The sequence below is a fragment of the Vulpes lagopus genome, chromosome 5 (assembly GCF_018345385.1).
Source record: "Vulpes lagopus strain Blue_001 chromosome 5, ASM1834538v1, whole genome shotgun sequence".
In the NCBI taxonomy this organism is placed as follows: domain Eukaryota; kingdom Metazoa; phylum Chordata; class Mammalia; order Carnivora; family Canidae; genus Vulpes; species Vulpes lagopus.
In genome coordinates, this window is record NC_054828.1 from 81,199,520 (window position 1) to 81,218,285 (window position 18,766).

An 18,766-nucleotide genomic window follows, 5' to 3' on the forward strand; every position below is an offset into this window, starting at 1 on the left:
TGAGAACACAAATGCCCAGATTAATATTTGAAGACTCTGCTGATGTCAACCTCAAATATTAAGGTAAGCATAGGGACACCTGGGTGGCCCAGTTGTTGAGTGTCTGCCTTTGGCTCAGGTCATGATCCCAGGGTCCTAGGATCAAGTCCTGCATCAGGCTTCTAACAGGGAATCTGCTTCTCCCTCTGCCTATGTCTCTGCCTCTCTGTGTGTGTCTTTCATGAATAAATAAATTTTTAAAAAATAAGGTAAGCATAACATGGATTCCTGACCTTGTATGTAAATGTACTACTATTCCCTCCCTATTGGCAGGTACTAATCCATCTACACTACCTCACCACTTGCATGCACACACACACACACACACACATCTGGGGCACTGTCGGCATGTAGGCATTTACAAGATGCCCAGCTGAATGCAGCCAGTGACTGTGGGATACAGCAAAGCCAACCATCCCTGCTGATAATTGATTTTTACCCTAGTGGTAGCAGTTTAAATGGAGAAAAATGGGAAAATACAGGATAAATCATCTTTTTGAGGTCAAGTCTGCAGGGTACTAGGTCTGTCTCACTTCATGCATCTGTTGAAACTAAATTCATGAAAGAGTACCCAAGGAGGGAAAAGATAAATAAATTGACACTTACCAAGTGCATTTGCTGGAAAACAGTGTTTCAATATTAATGAAGGTGTAGGTTAGAATTTAGGATGATTCTATACTATTTAATCCCTTAGTACTCGCTCCCTGTCCCTAAAATCTTTCATAATCATACTAGTTTTTCAGGACATCAAAAGCCAAAACAGCATAAGTTGCTTTTGGTATAAATACTGAAAAGTGTCTCCTATTACTGGAAAGAATACAAAGGATTTAGACCTCCACATGTAAAATGATCATGGCCTCTTTTCTAGGCTTTTGGGGTATAACTTTCATAAGTCAATTGGCCCATCAGAGTAATTAAATTAATGAGAATAGTTTTTAGAATAGAATATACTGTCTACTGAATTTTGCTGAAGTTTTATCCTGTGCATTTGAATAACTAGAATAAAGTGCCATATTGCAGATTTCACATATTCTTTACTCTCCATCTCCTTTCCAGTTCTGCTTCTAGCCTTTGGAATTAAGTGTCTCCAGTACGCTGATGTGCTATGTTTCTTCAGCTTCTGATCACATTACCCTTATAACTCCATAGCATCCCCACATTCATTTTCTGTCAAGACAAACCTCATGTCATGGCCTTTTGTTAAGGAAACATGCTCAAGGCTCTCTTTTGTTAGTATTTTATATCCCTCTTTGCCATTTTACCTGCACTCTGCCCTTTCAGTGGAAACTATCCCTCATATGAGCCCAAAAGGCTCTTTCATTCACCTTTTCTTCTAAAGCCCGTAGGCTCTTAACGCATGTGTGGGTATGGACTTGGATGAAACAGTACTCAAAATGTACACACTGTGTTGTGAAATATATTGATATTTTATTAATTTTATTCCAGGTAAACACACTTAACCGAATTGCAAATTACATCACTATTGAAGTTAGATAGAAAATCCCACCACATAGGACTTCTGAGGTTTGGTACAATAGTTTGTCTTGATGGCCTCATGTATACAGTCACTATAGTCAGTATTACACTTGCCACACTTACAGCTTACAGCTACAGGGTAGGAGAAATAGGGAGTAACATGGCGCGGGCATCCTGGTATTTCTACAGTCTTGTACATAAAGTCTCTATATGTACACACATCCTGGGACAGAGCATATTTTGGAAGAAATAGTTTGCCATTGATATCCTGAGGAAAGAACAGAAAAGGGAGAATAATGTTAATTCATTTATATTCCTTTGATACAAATAAGACTAGGGGAAGATTCCTTAGTCTCATTCCCCAGTACCAATTCAATATATCCACACTGAATCCTCTAGAGATAAAATACGTACGTACACACACACACACACACACACACACACACACACACACCTTTTATCCTTGATCATGGAAACAAGATAAGGTTTAAATAAATTCTGGGAGTAAAACTATTATAAAATTATCTATACCATTTGTGCTAAGTAGATCCATATAATATTATAATCTTGAGACTCTACCCCTAAGGAGACAAGAACTATTAGATTTGGGAAATGAGGTTGTTATTATCTCATTTCCTTTCTGAATAGAATGGACTGAGTCTAGGTTTATCTAATTTACAGCTAAAAGAAGGGAGATGAACTACATACCCGTGTCATACAATATCCAGCACAGATGGTGGTGTTGATGGTTAGGCAGTAAGCACACTCTTTCCTTTCGACATGCATTGTATACTCAGTAGGAAAACAAAAAGACATTGCTTGCCCACATGCTAGGCCAAAAAGCATGGACATCAGGTAGATAGCAGTCATGCTAAATCAAAGATAAAATTAAAGAATCTATTACATATATGCTTTAGGACATTCAGAGGGGACATTTAAAAAGAGCTAAAATGTGTGTGTGTGTGTGTGTGTGTGTGTGTGTGTGTGTAATTGTTTGTAATTGTAAATTCGGTTAATTGTAAATTCGGTTATTTAGTAAATGCCTACTTCATCCTAGGGCCTATATTAGGTGCTTTTCCATAGTTAATACTCTCAATAACCTTTCTTTATGCATTTAGATGTGGCTATGAGCCATATACCTCATAATGTAGGAACTCACACAGTGAAGGTTCTGCTTACAGGTGCCACTTAGCAGCACTGGGCAGTGAAAAGGACAGCCTAAAAAACATCACAACAGAACAGTGGCAAAGGCATATAATGTCAACTAAATGTAAAACAATTCATACAGTGGAAACAGTCCAAATACCTGCCTCTAATTATAAGAAGTCAACTAAGAGCAAGACCTCAGTAGGGGCTTTCTCAGAACTGTAGTTTTCTAAAAACTTTGGTTTGGTGGCTTAAAATGCCAACAGGCTGGTCATAATCAGAAAGCCTGAAGAAACCATAAAAATGTATAATCAAACTTCAGTACCATTTCAATGCAAAGTATCTGCATATAATTCTATCCAATGTCTGTCAAGGAAGACAAGATGAAGCCAGAGAATTTCCAGAATAGGTCAACTAAAATCACCACTGGTATACCATCAAGGACAAATCCACTGTGGGTTAGTCCAGAAAAGTAAAATAAGTTTTGGCTGTATGAAAGACAACAGAGGGCCTCAGACAGAAGGAGAATATGTATCCCAACAGAACCTGTCTAATGGAGAGTTTGTTCAATATCAACTGGTTATTATAATGAACTGGATAATATAATTATGACTTATGGCAAATAAGTTAGATAAACATATAATAAGCATTTGAACCAGGCAATGAGAAATATAAAATGGATGAGCTATGGTCCTTGACTTCAAGGGCTGACAGTCTAAGCAGAGGAGGTAAGTATGAGCACTAATAAGAAAAATATTGGTCTAAGTATTCTGAAAGAGTACAAACTATGACTCTGAGATACAATATTATCAAAAATTTCTTCTATATAAACAAGAAAGTGAAGTAATTCACTAAAAAGGGTTTCCTCATTTACTCCTTTAGATAAAATGTTGCATATTCAAATATTCTTCAGAATTTTTTGGTATTTCAATTAAAGGAGCAAAAATATAAGAATTCCTTGTTTATGGAGCCTGGTTTCTTAAGTGCTTCACAAATGTGAGCTCCCTTTATGGTACAGAATTGGTTCTGTTATTTTAGAACCACAGACCTAGAGGATCCTCTAAAAATGATATAAAATACTCAGCTGTCATGGCGTCTCTAGCCAGCCAACCACTGGGGTTTTGCATTAAAAATATTTAACCCACATATTTTAGCTCTGTAATTCTATATAAAATAAATGTGTGGTGATCTAGTGGTGAGTCCTGGAATTAAGGAACAGAATCCTATGTCAAGATCTCTCATGGATTTATGAGAAACTAACTAAAATATTTAATCTGTCTGGGCCTTACTTTCCCATCTGGAAAACATAGGGAGATAAGTAAACCCAAACCTTTTTTTAATTATAGGATAAAACACTGTTTTAGAACTTTTACCCATTGTTGTCATATTCATTAAGGACATTATATTTTTTCAAGGTTCCTCTTATAAAATGTAAAATTCTAAACTAACAAAAGGAAAAACTAAAAGTGCTGAATTACCAGCAATAGTAGCTGTATAATACTGTGGAAATAAAAAAAGAATTATTCTTTTCCCTTTATTGCAAATAGTAAAACTTTACCTAAAGAATCTTTCTGAGCCTCAATTTCCTCATCTATAAAAGGAAGGCTTGGAACCAGAAGATGAACAAAAAGGCCTTATTAGCACAGACTGTGATTCTATGTGATAAATTAGTGTCAGGTCCCTATTCTAAAAGGGGGACCCTATTCCAGATTTCATTACAATTCTGTGTAACTGAGCAACTTAATATATTCTTGCCTTCATTTTTCCATATGCTCCTTCCTAAAATCATAAAAAGAATAAAATATATGTGAAGCTTTTAGAATGGTATGGAAGAAAGACTAGTAACTATATAACACTATATAAATCAGTACTAATTAATACCTCCCTATAGGATCTGCCATAATTTCTCCTTTATTGTCACCTGAATTCTAATCTCTAAACTCAATTGCCTCTTTTAAAATAATCATAAATGATGTATTGAGGACCTAAAAACAGAAGGCATGATATGACTTCAAGCCCTAAATAATGAGAGATGCCTTTTTCAGTGGCATGACCATTTGTCTACACTTTCAACATTTTTCCTTATTATACGATATCTTCTTTCCTTTGCCACTTACTCCACCTTTCTCTCCCTCCTTCTCTTTTTTGTTCTATCTTCACTCTTAATAAACACATTGCTCTCTACTCTTCTAATTTCCTTTGTCAATCTTTTCTCTCCAAATTCCTTACTATGCTATATAAAGAATCAATTGCTCACCCTATGAGCAATCCAGGAACTTTACTAAGGCAATATATTTTTCTAGAAACCAAAATGTACTATAAAGCAGGTGTGTACATTAGACATTATCCAAAGTGAGTGTACTATAAGTTTTCCCAGAAGTATATGATCATCAAAGTACAGATTATTCAGTTGATAAAAATGTTAAAATCAAAAAGTAGCTAGAAAGGGAAAACATGAACATCAATCAGCCTTCATTAGGAAACTGACCAGTTGTTCCTCTTACTTTAAGTCAATGAAATTTTTCTTATCCTTATATATGCAGTTCACCAACATTTACCAACCACTGAACAATTCTGGAGCAATAATTAGAATTCTTAGTCTACAGAAGCAAATTATCACTTAGCATTTGCTATTTTTGAATATTGGCTGAAATGGTAAAAATGAAAAAAGAATTAGAATAAGAATGTTTCATTTCACAAAGCCTCCTCAGTGTAGATACCTACCTTACTTTGCATTGGTGAGCTGGTGGTATAATGACCCAGACTAAAAGCTCTTGGTTCATTTTATACCCTTCAGGATAATTCCTCTCTGATCTTCTCGTTTATATAATTGCATTTGAATTACTGCTTTCTTATCTGAAAAAAACATCTATTGAAAATTCATACTGAACCCCAAATAAAATATGTTTAGACAAACAATTTCATAACATACTGCTCTGGAAACTCTGACATTATTACAGCATGAATTTTCCTCTCTCCTATTTCAAAATAAAATTACCCTCTTAAATATATCCTTTATTAATATTTATTAGTATTAACAAAGTATATACACAGAAGGAAATAAAATAAAAAAGTCAACATCATCTAAGTAAGTTTTGGGAATAAAAAAAAATTATTTGGAGCTTGAGTGCCCAAATTTTGCCTAAATGCTCATTTACAAATATATAAAATTATTGCTTATCTACAAAACAAAGTCAACTTTTTTTTAAGGCTTTATTTATTAACGAACAAAGGGTAGTGAAAGGGGAGGCAGGCAGGGGGATGGGGTAACTGGGTGACGGGCACTGAGGAGGGCATTTGATGGGATGAGCACTGGGGTTATACTATGGGTTGGCAAATCAAACTTCAATTAAAATAAATAAAGATTTTATTTATTTATTCATGAGAGATAAGAGACATAGGCAGAGAGAGAAGCAGGCTCCCCACAGGAAACCTGATGCGGAACTTGATCCCAGGACCCTGGGATTATGCCCTGAGCCAAAGGCAGATGCTCAACCATTGAGCCATCCACGCATCCCACAAAGGCAACTTTTTAGTGGAAATCCAGGGCAATTCACATATGTGTTTTTGATTAAAACAAAAAGAAATCCTTAATTAGTTCTAAATATTTTATCTTTGAATTTGAAAAAAATAATAAATATAATTACTTAATAAATACACTTAAGTAAATGACCAAATCTGACAAGATGTTAAACTGATCTGAAATCAGATCCTGACTCTGACATTAGCATGCTTGAGCTTTATTTCAGTTTTGTCACCTATTTAAAGGTAATATCCATGTTTATGTAAAGCACCTAACAGTGTCTGCCATATAATAAGTGCTCAATAAGTGATAGCTAATAATTCAACACTTATTTGTTTAATAACTATTTAGTCAGAATGTCTAGTATGTAGCAGGCAGTCATTATATATGTTTAATGCTCAATGGCTGAGGGATGCATGAATAAATAAATATTGAATATCTGAAACCAACATACACTTTTCTCCATCTCCATGGATGTAACTCAATTTTACTTCTTTCAATCCATTCCTCTGTGTAACAAGGTAATATGCCAAAAGTTCAATGAGAATTTTCCATTGCCTTCAGAAAAAAGACCAAACTCCTTAGTATCATTTATGAATCCCATTTTACCTCTCTGGTTTTATCTGTCACTCTCCCCCCTATACTCCCACCCTCCTTCCACTTTCTATGTTCTTCAGCCAAACTGAATGGAAGTCCTCAAATTAGTCACATTCTTTCTTGCTTCCAAGACCTTTTTGTATGCCATTCTCTCTGTTTAGAAATTTGCCTGATCCACCATTCCATGCCTCATCTCACCTAATTCCTACTCATCTTTTATTACTTAAGTGAGAAAGCAGCCCTTCTAGAAAGCCCTCTCTGATTCTCCAAGGTCTTCCTTTGATTAGTGGTTTTAAAAGAATTACAGAAAATAATAGAACATATGGCACATGGGAGATACTCAATAAATCATAGATAGTATTCTTGATTATCGACAATCCCATTGATCTTCACTTATCCTAGTCTTTATCAAAAAGCTACTGAAAAAAAAAAATGAGTCCTGGCATAGGTGAGTCTCCCTGAAGGTGGGATGGAGAGGTCAAGGCAGAATTTGGTATATGTACTAGGAATAGCCATTCCAGAGGCCTCCACATCTCAGAAATATGTTACTATATAGTAAAAGAAAAACTCCGAAAACAAGTAGAAATGAAGATACCAAACTTAACCTGCTTTATGTGATTCCAAGCAAGATGTTAAGATAGAAGTACAGTAACTGGGAACATTAGATGTTTGTTTCTAATGGAAGTAGTACCTTTGTTGTATAAATTATTGATTCAGGGACTCAGTTTCTAGCACATTTATATACATATCCCTGGGAAATATATATACAAATAATAGAACTGATATATACTTGGCCTATTACTTTAAAAACTACTAAAATATATATTTGAGTAATGATTTTCTTTTCAAAGGGAATATCATGTATATGATCCTGTACTCTTAAAAGAATCCAGGCAGATTGAACTTTCACTTCTGGCCCAGATCTATTCTCTCACCTAAAATAACTAACAGGACAAAATATATGAAACAATGCTTTGCATATAGTGGACATTAGGCAACAACAACAATGAAAAAGTGATCTTGGAGATATAGGAAACAGACAAGAGGACTACAACTAACTGCCTGAAGAAAGTTTCTGGCAGATAATACAGGGAGAGATGCCATGGTTGAGGCCAAAACTGTCCCCAAAGTAAAGAGATAAACTTGGCAGTCCTTGGAACCCAAAGTCCTAGAGTTCACAAAGAAGAATAGTGGAGGGGAGAGAACTGCACACAGAATTCTGGGTATATGTAGAAGATCTCTTTCACTATTCAGTTGAAAATGATAAACTCATGCTTGTGATAAAATTAGATGAGGCTAGGAAAAGAAATATCTAAAAGGACTAAAGAGAACAGTCCAGGGGCTTACACATAGATAGGCATAGTGCTTGTACTCCCAACAGTGGAAATCTCTTTATTCAGGGGAAATCAGGTAGTATACTCAAAAGAGTTTTGCTTTAGTTAGGGGAAAAATTAGCTCTAAACTAAATGCTATTCTGACTCTGCCTACAAAAACTTAAAAAAAAAAAGGATCAACTGTTGGCAAGTAACATAACTGTGTCTATAAACAAAGCTGAAGAATATTTATAGAAATATTTGGCATCCAAGAAGGTATAACCTACAATACGTGGAATTTAACTAAAAAGTTAGTAGACGTGCAAAGAATAAAGAAAAAACAATTCATAGTGAAAGGGAAATTAATTGAAATTGACCCAGAAGTTGTACAGATAATACAATTAGTAGACAAAGAACATCAAAATATAACACCACCAAAGGAATACAAAATTTTCCAGTAAATAATCCCAAAGAAATAGAAATTTGGGAGTTACTGAAAAACAATCCAAAATAATTATTTTAAGAAAGCTCAGCATGATTCAAGGGAATGTAGACAATTCAGTGAACTCATGAAAGAACAAGAAGTTCAACAAAGAGATAGAAATAATAAAAAAAATAATGAAACAGAAGTTCTGGAACTGAAGAATATATAAATCATATTGAATACTAGTATGTAAGTTAAAAGACCAAACTGCTGAAAAAAAATTTGTTAATGGATACACAATATAAAAAGATGCAAATTGGGGCACCAAAAATATAAAATGGAAGAAGTAAACATGCAGAACTTTTTATACAAATGAAGTAAAGTTGTCAGCTTAAAATAGACTATTGCAAACATTAGATGTTTTATATAATTTTCATGATAATAACAAAGAAAAATCCATAATAGATACACAAATAATAAAAAAATAATGAAACAGAAGTTCTGGAACTGAAGAATATATAAATCATATTGAATACTAGTATGTAAGTTAAAAGACCAAACTGCTGAAAAAAAAATTTGTTAATGGATACACAATATAAAAAGATGCAAATTGGGGCACCAAAAATATAAAATGGAAGAAGTAAACATGCAGAACTTTTTATACAAATGAAGTAAAGTTGTCAGCTTAAAATAGACTATTGCAAACATTAGATGTTTTATATAATTTTCATGATAATAACAAAGAAAAATCCATAATAGATACACAAATAATAAAAAAAATTAAAAAAAAAAGGATCAACTGTTGGCAAGTAACATAACTGTGTCTATAAACAAAGCTGAAGAATATTTATAGAAATATTTGGCATCCAAGAAGGTATAACCTACAATACGTGGAATTTAACTAAAAAGTTAGTAGACGTGCAAAGAATCAAGAAAAACAATTCATAGTGAAAGGGAAATTAATTGAAATTGACCCAGAAGTTGTACAGATAATACAATTAGTAGACAAAGAATATCAAAATATAACACCACCAAAGGAATACAAAATTTTCCAGTAAATAATCCCAAAGAAATAGAAATTTGGGAGTTACTGAAAAACAATCCAAAATAATTATTTTAAGAAAGCTCAGCATGATTCAAGTGAATGTAACAATTCAGTGAACTCATGAAAGAACAAGAAGTTCAACAAAGAGATAGAAATAATAAAAAAATAATGAAACAGAAGTTCTGGAACTGAAGAATATATAAATCATATTGAATACTAGTATGTAAGTTAAAAGACCAAACTGCTGAAAAAAAAATTTGTTAATGGATACACAATATAAAAAGATGCAAATTGGGGCACCAAAAATATAAAATGGAAGAAGTAAACATGCAGAACTTTTTATACAAATGAAGTAAAGTTGTTAAGAAGACTGAAATCATATCAAGAATCTTTTCTGACCAATAAAAGTCAATAAAAGGAGGAAAACAGGAAAATTAACAAATGTGTGGAAATTAAACCACACACTCCTGAACTGCCAATTGGTCAAAGAAGAAGTAAAAAAGATCTTGAAACAAATGAAAACTAAAACACAACCCATCAAAACTTATGGGATACACAGCAAAAGCAGTTCTAAGAGGAAAGTTTATAGTGATAAAAGTCTATATTAATAAAAAATATTAAATATAGAACCTACAATTATGCCTCAGGAAACTATAAAAAGAATAACAAAGCCCAAAGTTAGAAGAAGATAATAAAGATTAGTGTAGAAATAAGTGAAATAGAGACTAGAAAAATCAATATAAATCAATAAAACTAAGAGTTGAGTTTTTGAAAACATAAAGTGGACATATCCATAGCTAGGCTCACCAAGAAAAAAAGGGAGATGACACAAATAATTATAAATAAAAGAGGAGACATTACAACAGACAACAGAAATACAAAAGACTGTAAGAGACAATATGAACAATGACAAACCAACAAATTAGATTACTGGGAAGAAATGGATAAATTCCTGGAAACATAAAAGTTACCAAGACTGAATCATACAATATAAAATCTGAATAGACCAATAACAAGTAAGGAAATTGAATCAGTAATCAAAACCTCCCAATGGGAATATAAAAAATAGTGAAAAGGAATAAAGGGGAAAGGAGAGAAAATGAGTGGGAAATATCAGTTAGGGTGACAGAACATGAGAGACTCCTAACTCTGGGAAACGAACAAGGAGTAGTGGAAAGGGAGGTGGGCAGGGGGATGGGGTGACTGGGTGATGGGCACTGAGGGGGGCACTTGACGGGATGAGCACTGGGCATGCTATATGTTGGCAAATCGAACTCCAATAAAAAATATGCAAAAAAAAAAAAAAAAAACCTCCCAGTGATAAAAGCCCATATGGCTTCACTGGTGAGTCCTATAAAATATTTAAAGAATTAATATCAATCATCCTCAAACTCTTCTCATATAATTCATTTTATGAGGCCAGGGTTACCCTGATACCAAGCTAGACAAGAACACTACAAAACAAGAAAATTATAAGCCAATAATGAACAAAGATGAAAAATCCTCAATGAAATGCTAGCAAACAAAATTCAAGGGCATATTAAAAGGATTACATACCATTATCAAGTGGGATTTATCCTTGGGAATTAAGGATGCTTTAATACATACAAATAAATCAATATTAATATATTAGCAAAATGAAGGATAAAAATCACATGCTTATCTCAATAGAAGCAGAAAAAGTATTTGACAAAATTCAACATTCTTTCATGATACAAACTCTCAACAAATGAGGTACCTCAACATAATAAAGGTCATATATATGAGAAGCCTACAGCTAACATCATGCTCAAAGGTAAAAAGTTAAAAGCCTTTCCTCTAAGATCAGAGACAAGACATGGATGCTCACTATTGCCAAGTCAATAAAGTACTAGAAGTCTTAGCCACAGCAATTGAGCAAGAGAAATAAATAAAGGCATCCAAATCAGAAAAGAAGAAATAAAAGTATCTGTTTGCAGATGACATAATCTAATATGTAAAAAACCCTAAAGTCTCCATCAAAAACATATTAAAATAATGAATTCAGTAAATTTTCCAGATATAACATCAACACACAAAAGTCAACTGCACTTCTATACACTAACAATAAACTATCTGAAAAAAAATTATGAAAGCAATCCTATTTAAAATAGCATCAAAAATAATAAAGTACTGAGGAATAAATTTAAACAAGGAGGTGACAGACCTATACACTGAGAACTATAAGACACTGATGAAAGCAAATGAAGTCACAAACTAATGAAAGATATCCTGTGTTCACAGATTGGAAGAAATAATAGTGTTAAAATGTTCATATTACCCAAATCAATCTACAAAGTCAATGAATTTGTATCAAAATTCCAATGAGGGGGGAGGGGCAAGATGGCGGCAGAGCAGGGTCTCCAAATCACCTGTCCTCAACAAATTACCTAGAAAACCATCCAATCATCCTGAAAATCTACGAATTCGGCCTGAGATTTAAAGAGAGACCAGCTGGAACGCTACAGTGAGAAGAGTTCGCGCTTCTATCAAGGTAGGAAGACGGGGGAAAAGAAATAAAGGAACAAAAGGCCTCCAAGGGGGAGGGGCCCCGCGAGGAGCCGAGCTGAGGCTGGGGCGAGTGTCCCCAGGACAGGAGAGCCCCGTCCCGGAGGAGCAGGAGCTGCACCAACCTTCCCCGCGGAAAGGCCTCCCGGGGAATTGGAGCAGGATCCCCAGAAAGGCGGGGATGCCCTCGGGCTCCCTGGGACAGTAACAGAGGAACTGCGCCCCGGGAGAGTGCGCCGAGCTCCCTAAGGGCTGCAGCGCTCGGCGGGACCCGGAGCAGCTCGGAGGGGCTCGGGCGGCGGCTCCGCGGAGGGGGCTGCGGGGCGGGAGCGCGAATCCAACAGCGCAGGCCCCGGGGCACAGGGCGCCGGGACACAGCCCAGGATCCGGCCTCCCCCGGGACAGGCAGAGGCCGGGAGGGCCCAGGTCAGCAAGGACGCTCCTGCCTGGAACTGAGCAGATCAGCGGCCCCGCCCCGGAGCCCCCAGGCCCTGCAGACGGAGAGCCCCGGAGCTACGGCAGGAGCTGACTCCAGGGTCCCAGAGCTGCCCCCGTCACTGTGGCTTCCTCCCGGGGCCTCACAGGGTAAACAACCCCCACTGAGCCCTGCACCAGGCAGGGGCAGAGCAGCTCCCCCAAGTGCTAACACCTGAGAATCAGCACAGCAGGCCCCTCCCCCAGAAGACCAGCGACACGGACCAGTTCCAAGGGAAGTCAAGGGACTTAAAGTATACAGAATCGGAAGATACTCCCCGTGTTTTTTTTGTTTTGTTTTGTTTTTGTTTTTTTGTTTTTGTTTTTGTTTTGTGCTTTTTTTTCTTTCTTTCTTCTTGATTTCAGATTGCTTCCCCCACCCCACCCCACCCCACCCCACCCTTTTTTTTCTCCTTTCTTTCTTTTTCTTTCTCTTTTTCTTCTTTTTCCCCTTTTTTTTTCTTCTTTCTCTCTTTTTTTTTTCTCTTTTCTTTCCTTCTCTCTCTTTTTCTCCTTTTCCCAATACAACTTGTTTTTGGCCACTCTGCACTGAGCAAAATGACTAGAAGGAAAACCTCACCTCAAAAAAAAGAATCAGAAACAGCCCACTCTCCCACAGAGTTACAAAATATGGATTACAATTCAGTGTCAGAAAGCCAATTCAGAAGCACTATTATACAGCTACTGGTGGCTCTAGAAAAAACCATAAAGGAATCAAGAGACTTCATGACTGCAGAATTTAGATCCAATCAGGCAGAAATTAAAAATCAATTAAATGAGATGCAATCCAAGCTAGAAGTCCTAACGACGAGGCTTGACGAGGTGGAAGAATGAGTGAGTGACATAGAAGACAAGTTGATGGCAAAGAGGGAAACTGAGGAAAAAAGAGACAAGCAATTAAAAGATCATGAGGATAGATTAAGGGAAATAAATGACAGCCTGAGGAAGAAAAACCTACGTTTAATTGGGGTTCCTGAGGGCGCCGAAAGGGACAGAGGGCCAGAATATGTATTTGAACAAATCCTAGCTGAAAACTTTCCTAATCTGGGAAGGAAAACAGGCATTCAGATCCAGGAAATAGAGAGATTCCCCCCCTAAAATCAACAAAAACCGTTCAACACCTCGACATTTAATAGTGAAGCTTGCAAATTCCAAAGATAAGGAGAAGATCCTTAAAGCAGCAAGAGAAAAAAAGTCCCTGACTTTTATGGGGAGGAATATTAGGGTAACAGCAGACCTCTCCACAGAGACCTGGCAGGCCAGAAAGGGCTGGCAGGATATATTCAGGGTCCTAAATGAAAAGAACATGCAACCAAGAATACTATATCCAGCAAGGCTTTCATTCAAAATGGAAGGAGAGATAAAGAGCTTCCAAGACAGGCAGGAACTGAAAGAATATGTAACCTCCAAACCAGCTCTGCAAGAAATTTTAAGGGGGACTCTTAAAATTCCCCTTTAAGAAGAAGTTCAGTGGAACAATCCACAAAAACAAGGACTGAATAGATATGATGACACTAAACTCATATCTATCAATAGTAACTCTGACCGTGAACGGGCTTAATGACCCCATCAAAAGGCGCAGGGTTTCAGACTGGATAAAAAAGCAGGACCCATCTATTTGCTGTCTACAAGAGACTCATTTTAGACAGAAGGACACCTACAACCTGAAAATAAAAGGTTGGAGAACCATTTACCATTCAAATGGTCCTCAAAAGAAAGCAGGGGTTGCCATCCTTATATCAGATAAATTAAAATTTACCCCAAAGACTATAGTGAGAGATGAAGAGGGACACTATCTCATACTCAGAGGATCTATCCAACAAGAGGACTTAACAATCCTCAATATATATGCCCCGAATGTGGGAGCTGCCAAATATTTAAACCAATTAATAACCAAACTGAAGAAATACTTTGATAATAATACACTTATACTTGGTGACTTCAATCTAGCTCTTTCTACCCTCGATAGGTCTTCTAAGCACAACATATCCAAAGAAACGAGAGCTTTAAATGATACATTGGACCAGATGGATTTCACAGATATCTACAGAACTTTACATCCAAACTCAACTGAATACACATTCTTCTCAAGTGCACATGGAACTTTCTCCAGAATAGACCACATACTGAGTCACAAATCGGGTCTGAACCGATACCAAAAGATCGGGATAGTCCCCTGTATATTCTCAGACCATAATGCCTTGAAATTAGAACTTAATCACAACAAGAAGTTTGGAAGGACCACAAACACGTGGAGGTTAAGGACCATCCTGCTAAAAGATGAAAAGGTCAACCAGGAAATTAAGGAAGAATTAAAAAGATTCATGGAAACTAATGAGAATGAAGATACAACCGTTCAAAATCTTTGGGATGCAGCAAAAGCAGTCCTGAGGGGGAAATACATCGCAATACAAGCATCCATTCAAAAACTGGAAAGATCTCAAATTCAAAAGCTCACCTTACACATAAAGGAACTAGAGAAAAAGCAACAAATAGACCCCACCCCCAGCAGAAGAAGACAGTTAATTAAAATTCGAGCAGAACTCAATGATATCAAGACCAAAAGAACTGTGGAACAGATCAACAGAACCAGGAGTTGGTTCTTTGAAAGAATTAATAAGATAGATAAACCATTAGCCAACCTTATTAAAAAGAAGAGGGAGAAGACTCAAATTAATAAAATCATGAATGAGAAAGGAGAGATCACTACCAACACCAAGGAAATACAAACGATTTTAAAAACATATTATGAACAGCTGTACGCCAATAAATTAGGAAATCTAGAAGAAATGGACGCATTCCTGGAAAGCCACAAACTACCAAAACTGGAGCAGGAAGAAATAGAAAACCTGAACAGGCCAATAACCAGGGAGGAAATTGAAGCAGTCATCAAAAACCTCCCAAGACACAAGAGTCCAGGGCCAGATGGCTTTCCAGGGGAATTCTATCAAACGTTTAAAGAAGAAATCATACCTATTCTACTAAAGCTGTTTGGAAAGATAGAAAGAGATGGAGTACTTCCAAATTCGTTCTATGAGGCCAGCATCACCTTAATTCCGAAACCAGACAAAGACCCCACCAAAAAGGAGAATTACAGACCAATATCCCTGATGAACATGGATGCAAAAATTCTCAACAAGATACTAGCCAATAGGATCCAACAACACATTAAGAAAATTATTCACCATGACCAAGTAGGATTTATCCCTGGGACACAGGGCTGGTTCAACACTCGTAAAACAATCAATGTGATTCATCATATCAGCAAGAGAAAAACCAAGAACCATATGATACTCTCATTAGATGCAGAGAAAGCATTTGACAAAATACAGCATCCATTCCTGATCAAAACCCTTCAGAGTGTTGGGATAGAGGGAACTTTCCTCGACATCTTAAAGGCCATTTACGAAAAGCCCACAGCAAACATCATTCTCAATGGGGAAGCACTGGGAGCCTTTCCCCTAAGATCAGGAACAAGACAGGGATGTCCACTCTCACCACTGCTGTTCAACATAGTTCTGGAAGTCCTCGCCTCAGCAATCAGACAACAAAAGGACATTAAAGGCATTCAAATTGGCAAAGAAGAAGTCAAACTCTCCCTCTTCGCCGATGACATGATACTCTACATAGAAAACCCAAAAGCCTCCACCCCAAGATTGCTAGAACTCATACAGCAATTTGGTAGCGTGGCAGGATACAAAATCAATGCCCAGAAATCAATGGCATTTCTATACACTAACAATGAGACTGAAGAAAGAGAAATTAAGGAGTCAATCCCATTTACAATTGCACCCAAAAGCATAAGATACCTAGGAATAAACCTAACCAAAGAGGTAAAAGATCTATACCCTAAAAACTATAGAACACTTCTGAAAGAAATTGAGGAAGACACAAAGAGATGGAAAAATATTCCATGCTCATGGATTGGCAGAATTAATATTGTAAAAATGTCAATGTTACCCAGGGCAATTTATACGTTTAATGCAATCCCTATCAAAATACCATGGACTTTCTTCAGAGAGTTAGAACAAATTATTTTAAGATTTGTGTGGAATCAGAAAAGACCCCAAATAGCCAGGGGAATTTTAAAAAAGAAAACCATAGCTGGGGCATCACAATGCCAGATTTCAGGTTGTACTACAAAGCTGTGGTCATCAAGACAGTGTGGTACTGGCACAAAAACAGACACATAGATCAATGGAACAGAATAGAGAATCCAGAAGTGGATCCTGAAATGTATGGTCATCTAATATTCGATAAAGGAGGAAAGACTATCCATTGGAAGAAAGACAGTCTCTTCAATAAATGGTGCTGGGAAAATTGGACATCCACATGCAGAAGAATGAAACTGGACCACTCTCTTTCACCATACACAAAGATTACTCAAAATGGATGAAAGATCTAAATGTGAGACAAGAGTCCATCAAAATCATAGAGAGAACACAGGCAACACCCTCTTTGAACTCGGCCACAGTAACTTCTTGCAAGATACATCCACAAAGGCAAAAGAAACAAAAGCAAAAATGAACTATTGGGACTTCATCAAGATAAGAAGCTTTTGCACAGCAAAGGATACAGTCAACAAAACTAAAAGACAACCTACAGAATGGGAGAAGATATTTGCAAATGACATATCAGATAAAGGGCTAGTTTCCAAAATCTATAAAGAACTTATTAAACTCAACACCAAAGAAACAAACAATCCAATCATGAAATGGGCAAAAGACATGAAGAGAAATCTCACAGAGGAAGACATGGACATGGCCAATATGCACATGAGAAAATGCTCTGCATCACTTGCCATCAGGGAAATACAAATTAAAACCACAATGAGATACCACCTCACACCGGTGAGAATGGGGAAAATTAACAAGGCAGGAAACAACAAATGTTGGAGAGGATGCGGAGAAAAGGGAACCCTCTTACACTGTTGGTGGGAATGTGAACTGGTGCAGCCACTCTGGAAAACTGTGTGGAGGTTCCTCAAAGAGTTAAAAATAGACCTGCCCTACGACCCAGCAATTGCACTGTTGGGGATTTACCCCAAAGATTCAGATGCAATGAAACGTCGGGACACCTGCACCCCGATGTTTCTATCAGCAATGGCCACAATAGCCAAACTGTGGAAGGAGCCTCGGTGTCCATCGAAAGAGGAATGGATAAAGAAGATGTGGTTTATGTATACAATGGAATATTACTCAGCAATTAGAAACGACAAATACCCACCATTTGCTTCAACGTGGATGGAACTGGAGGGTATTATGCTGAGTGAAGTAAGTCAATCGGAGAAGGACAAACAGTGTATGTTCTCATTCATTTGGGGAATATGAATAATAGTGAAAGGGAATATAAAGGAAGGGAAAAGAAATGTTGGGAAATATCAGGAAGGGAGACAGAACATAAAGACTCCTAACTCAGGGAAACGAACTAGGGGTGGTGGAAGGGGAGGAGGGCGGGTGTTGGAGGGGAATGGGTGACGGGCACTGAGGTGGACACTTGACGGGATGAGCACTGGGTGTTTTTCTGTATGTTGGTAAATTGAACACCAATAAAAATTAATTTAAAAAAAAGAAAAAAATTGCTTTCCCCCACCCCACCCCCACCCCACCCTTTTTTTTCTCCTTTCTTTCTTTTTCTTTCTCTTTTTCTTCTTTTTCCCCTTTTTTTTTCTTCTTTCTCTCTTTTTTTTTTCTCTTTTCTTTCCTTCTCTCTCTTTTTCTCCTTTTCCCAATACAACTTGTTTTTGGCCACTCTGCACTGAGCAAAATGACTAGAAGGAAAACCTCACCTCAAAAAAAAGAATCAGAAACAGCCCTCTCTCCCACAGAGTTACAAAATATGGATTACAATTCAGTGTCAGAAAGCCAATTCAGAAGCACTATTATACAGCTACTGGTGGCTCTAGAAAAAACCATAAAGGAATCAAGAGACTTCATGACTGCAGAATTTAGATCCAATCAGGCAGAAATTAAAAATCAATTAAATGAGATGCAATCCAAGCTAGAAGTCCTAACGACGAGGCTTGACGAGGTGGAAGAATGAGTGAGTGACATAGAAGACAAGTTGATGGCAAAGAGGGAAACTGAGGAAAAAAGAGACAAGCAATTAAAAGATCATGAGGATAGATTAAGGGAAATAAATGACAGCCTGAGGAAGAAAAACCTACGTTTAATTGGGGTTCCTGAGGGCGCCGAAAGGGACAG

General features: G+C 36.9%; 1 protein-coding gene across 1 annotated transcript in view; it reads right to left on the reverse strand.

Moving 5' to 3' along the window:
* Positions 1 to 1,472: 1,472 nt before the first annotated feature.
* TSHB (thyroid stimulating hormone subunit beta) overlaps positions 1,473 to 18,766 on the reverse strand; it is a 48,468-nt gene continuing 31,174 nt past the window's right edge. The window contains exons 2-4 of the mRNA XM_041754166.1: positions 5,386 to 5,517; positions 2,224 to 2,386; positions 1,473 to 1,783 (exon numbers count right to left, since the gene is read on the reverse strand). Of these exons, the coding sequence (XP_041610100.1) occupies positions 1,529 to 1,783; positions 2,224 to 2,386; positions 5,386 to 5,444 (477 nt within the window). The 5' untranslated portion in view covers positions 5,445 to 5,517 and the 3' untranslated portion in view covers positions 1,473 to 1,528. The remainder of the gene's footprint in view (positions 1,784 to 2,223; positions 2,387 to 5,385; positions 5,518 to 18,766) is intronic.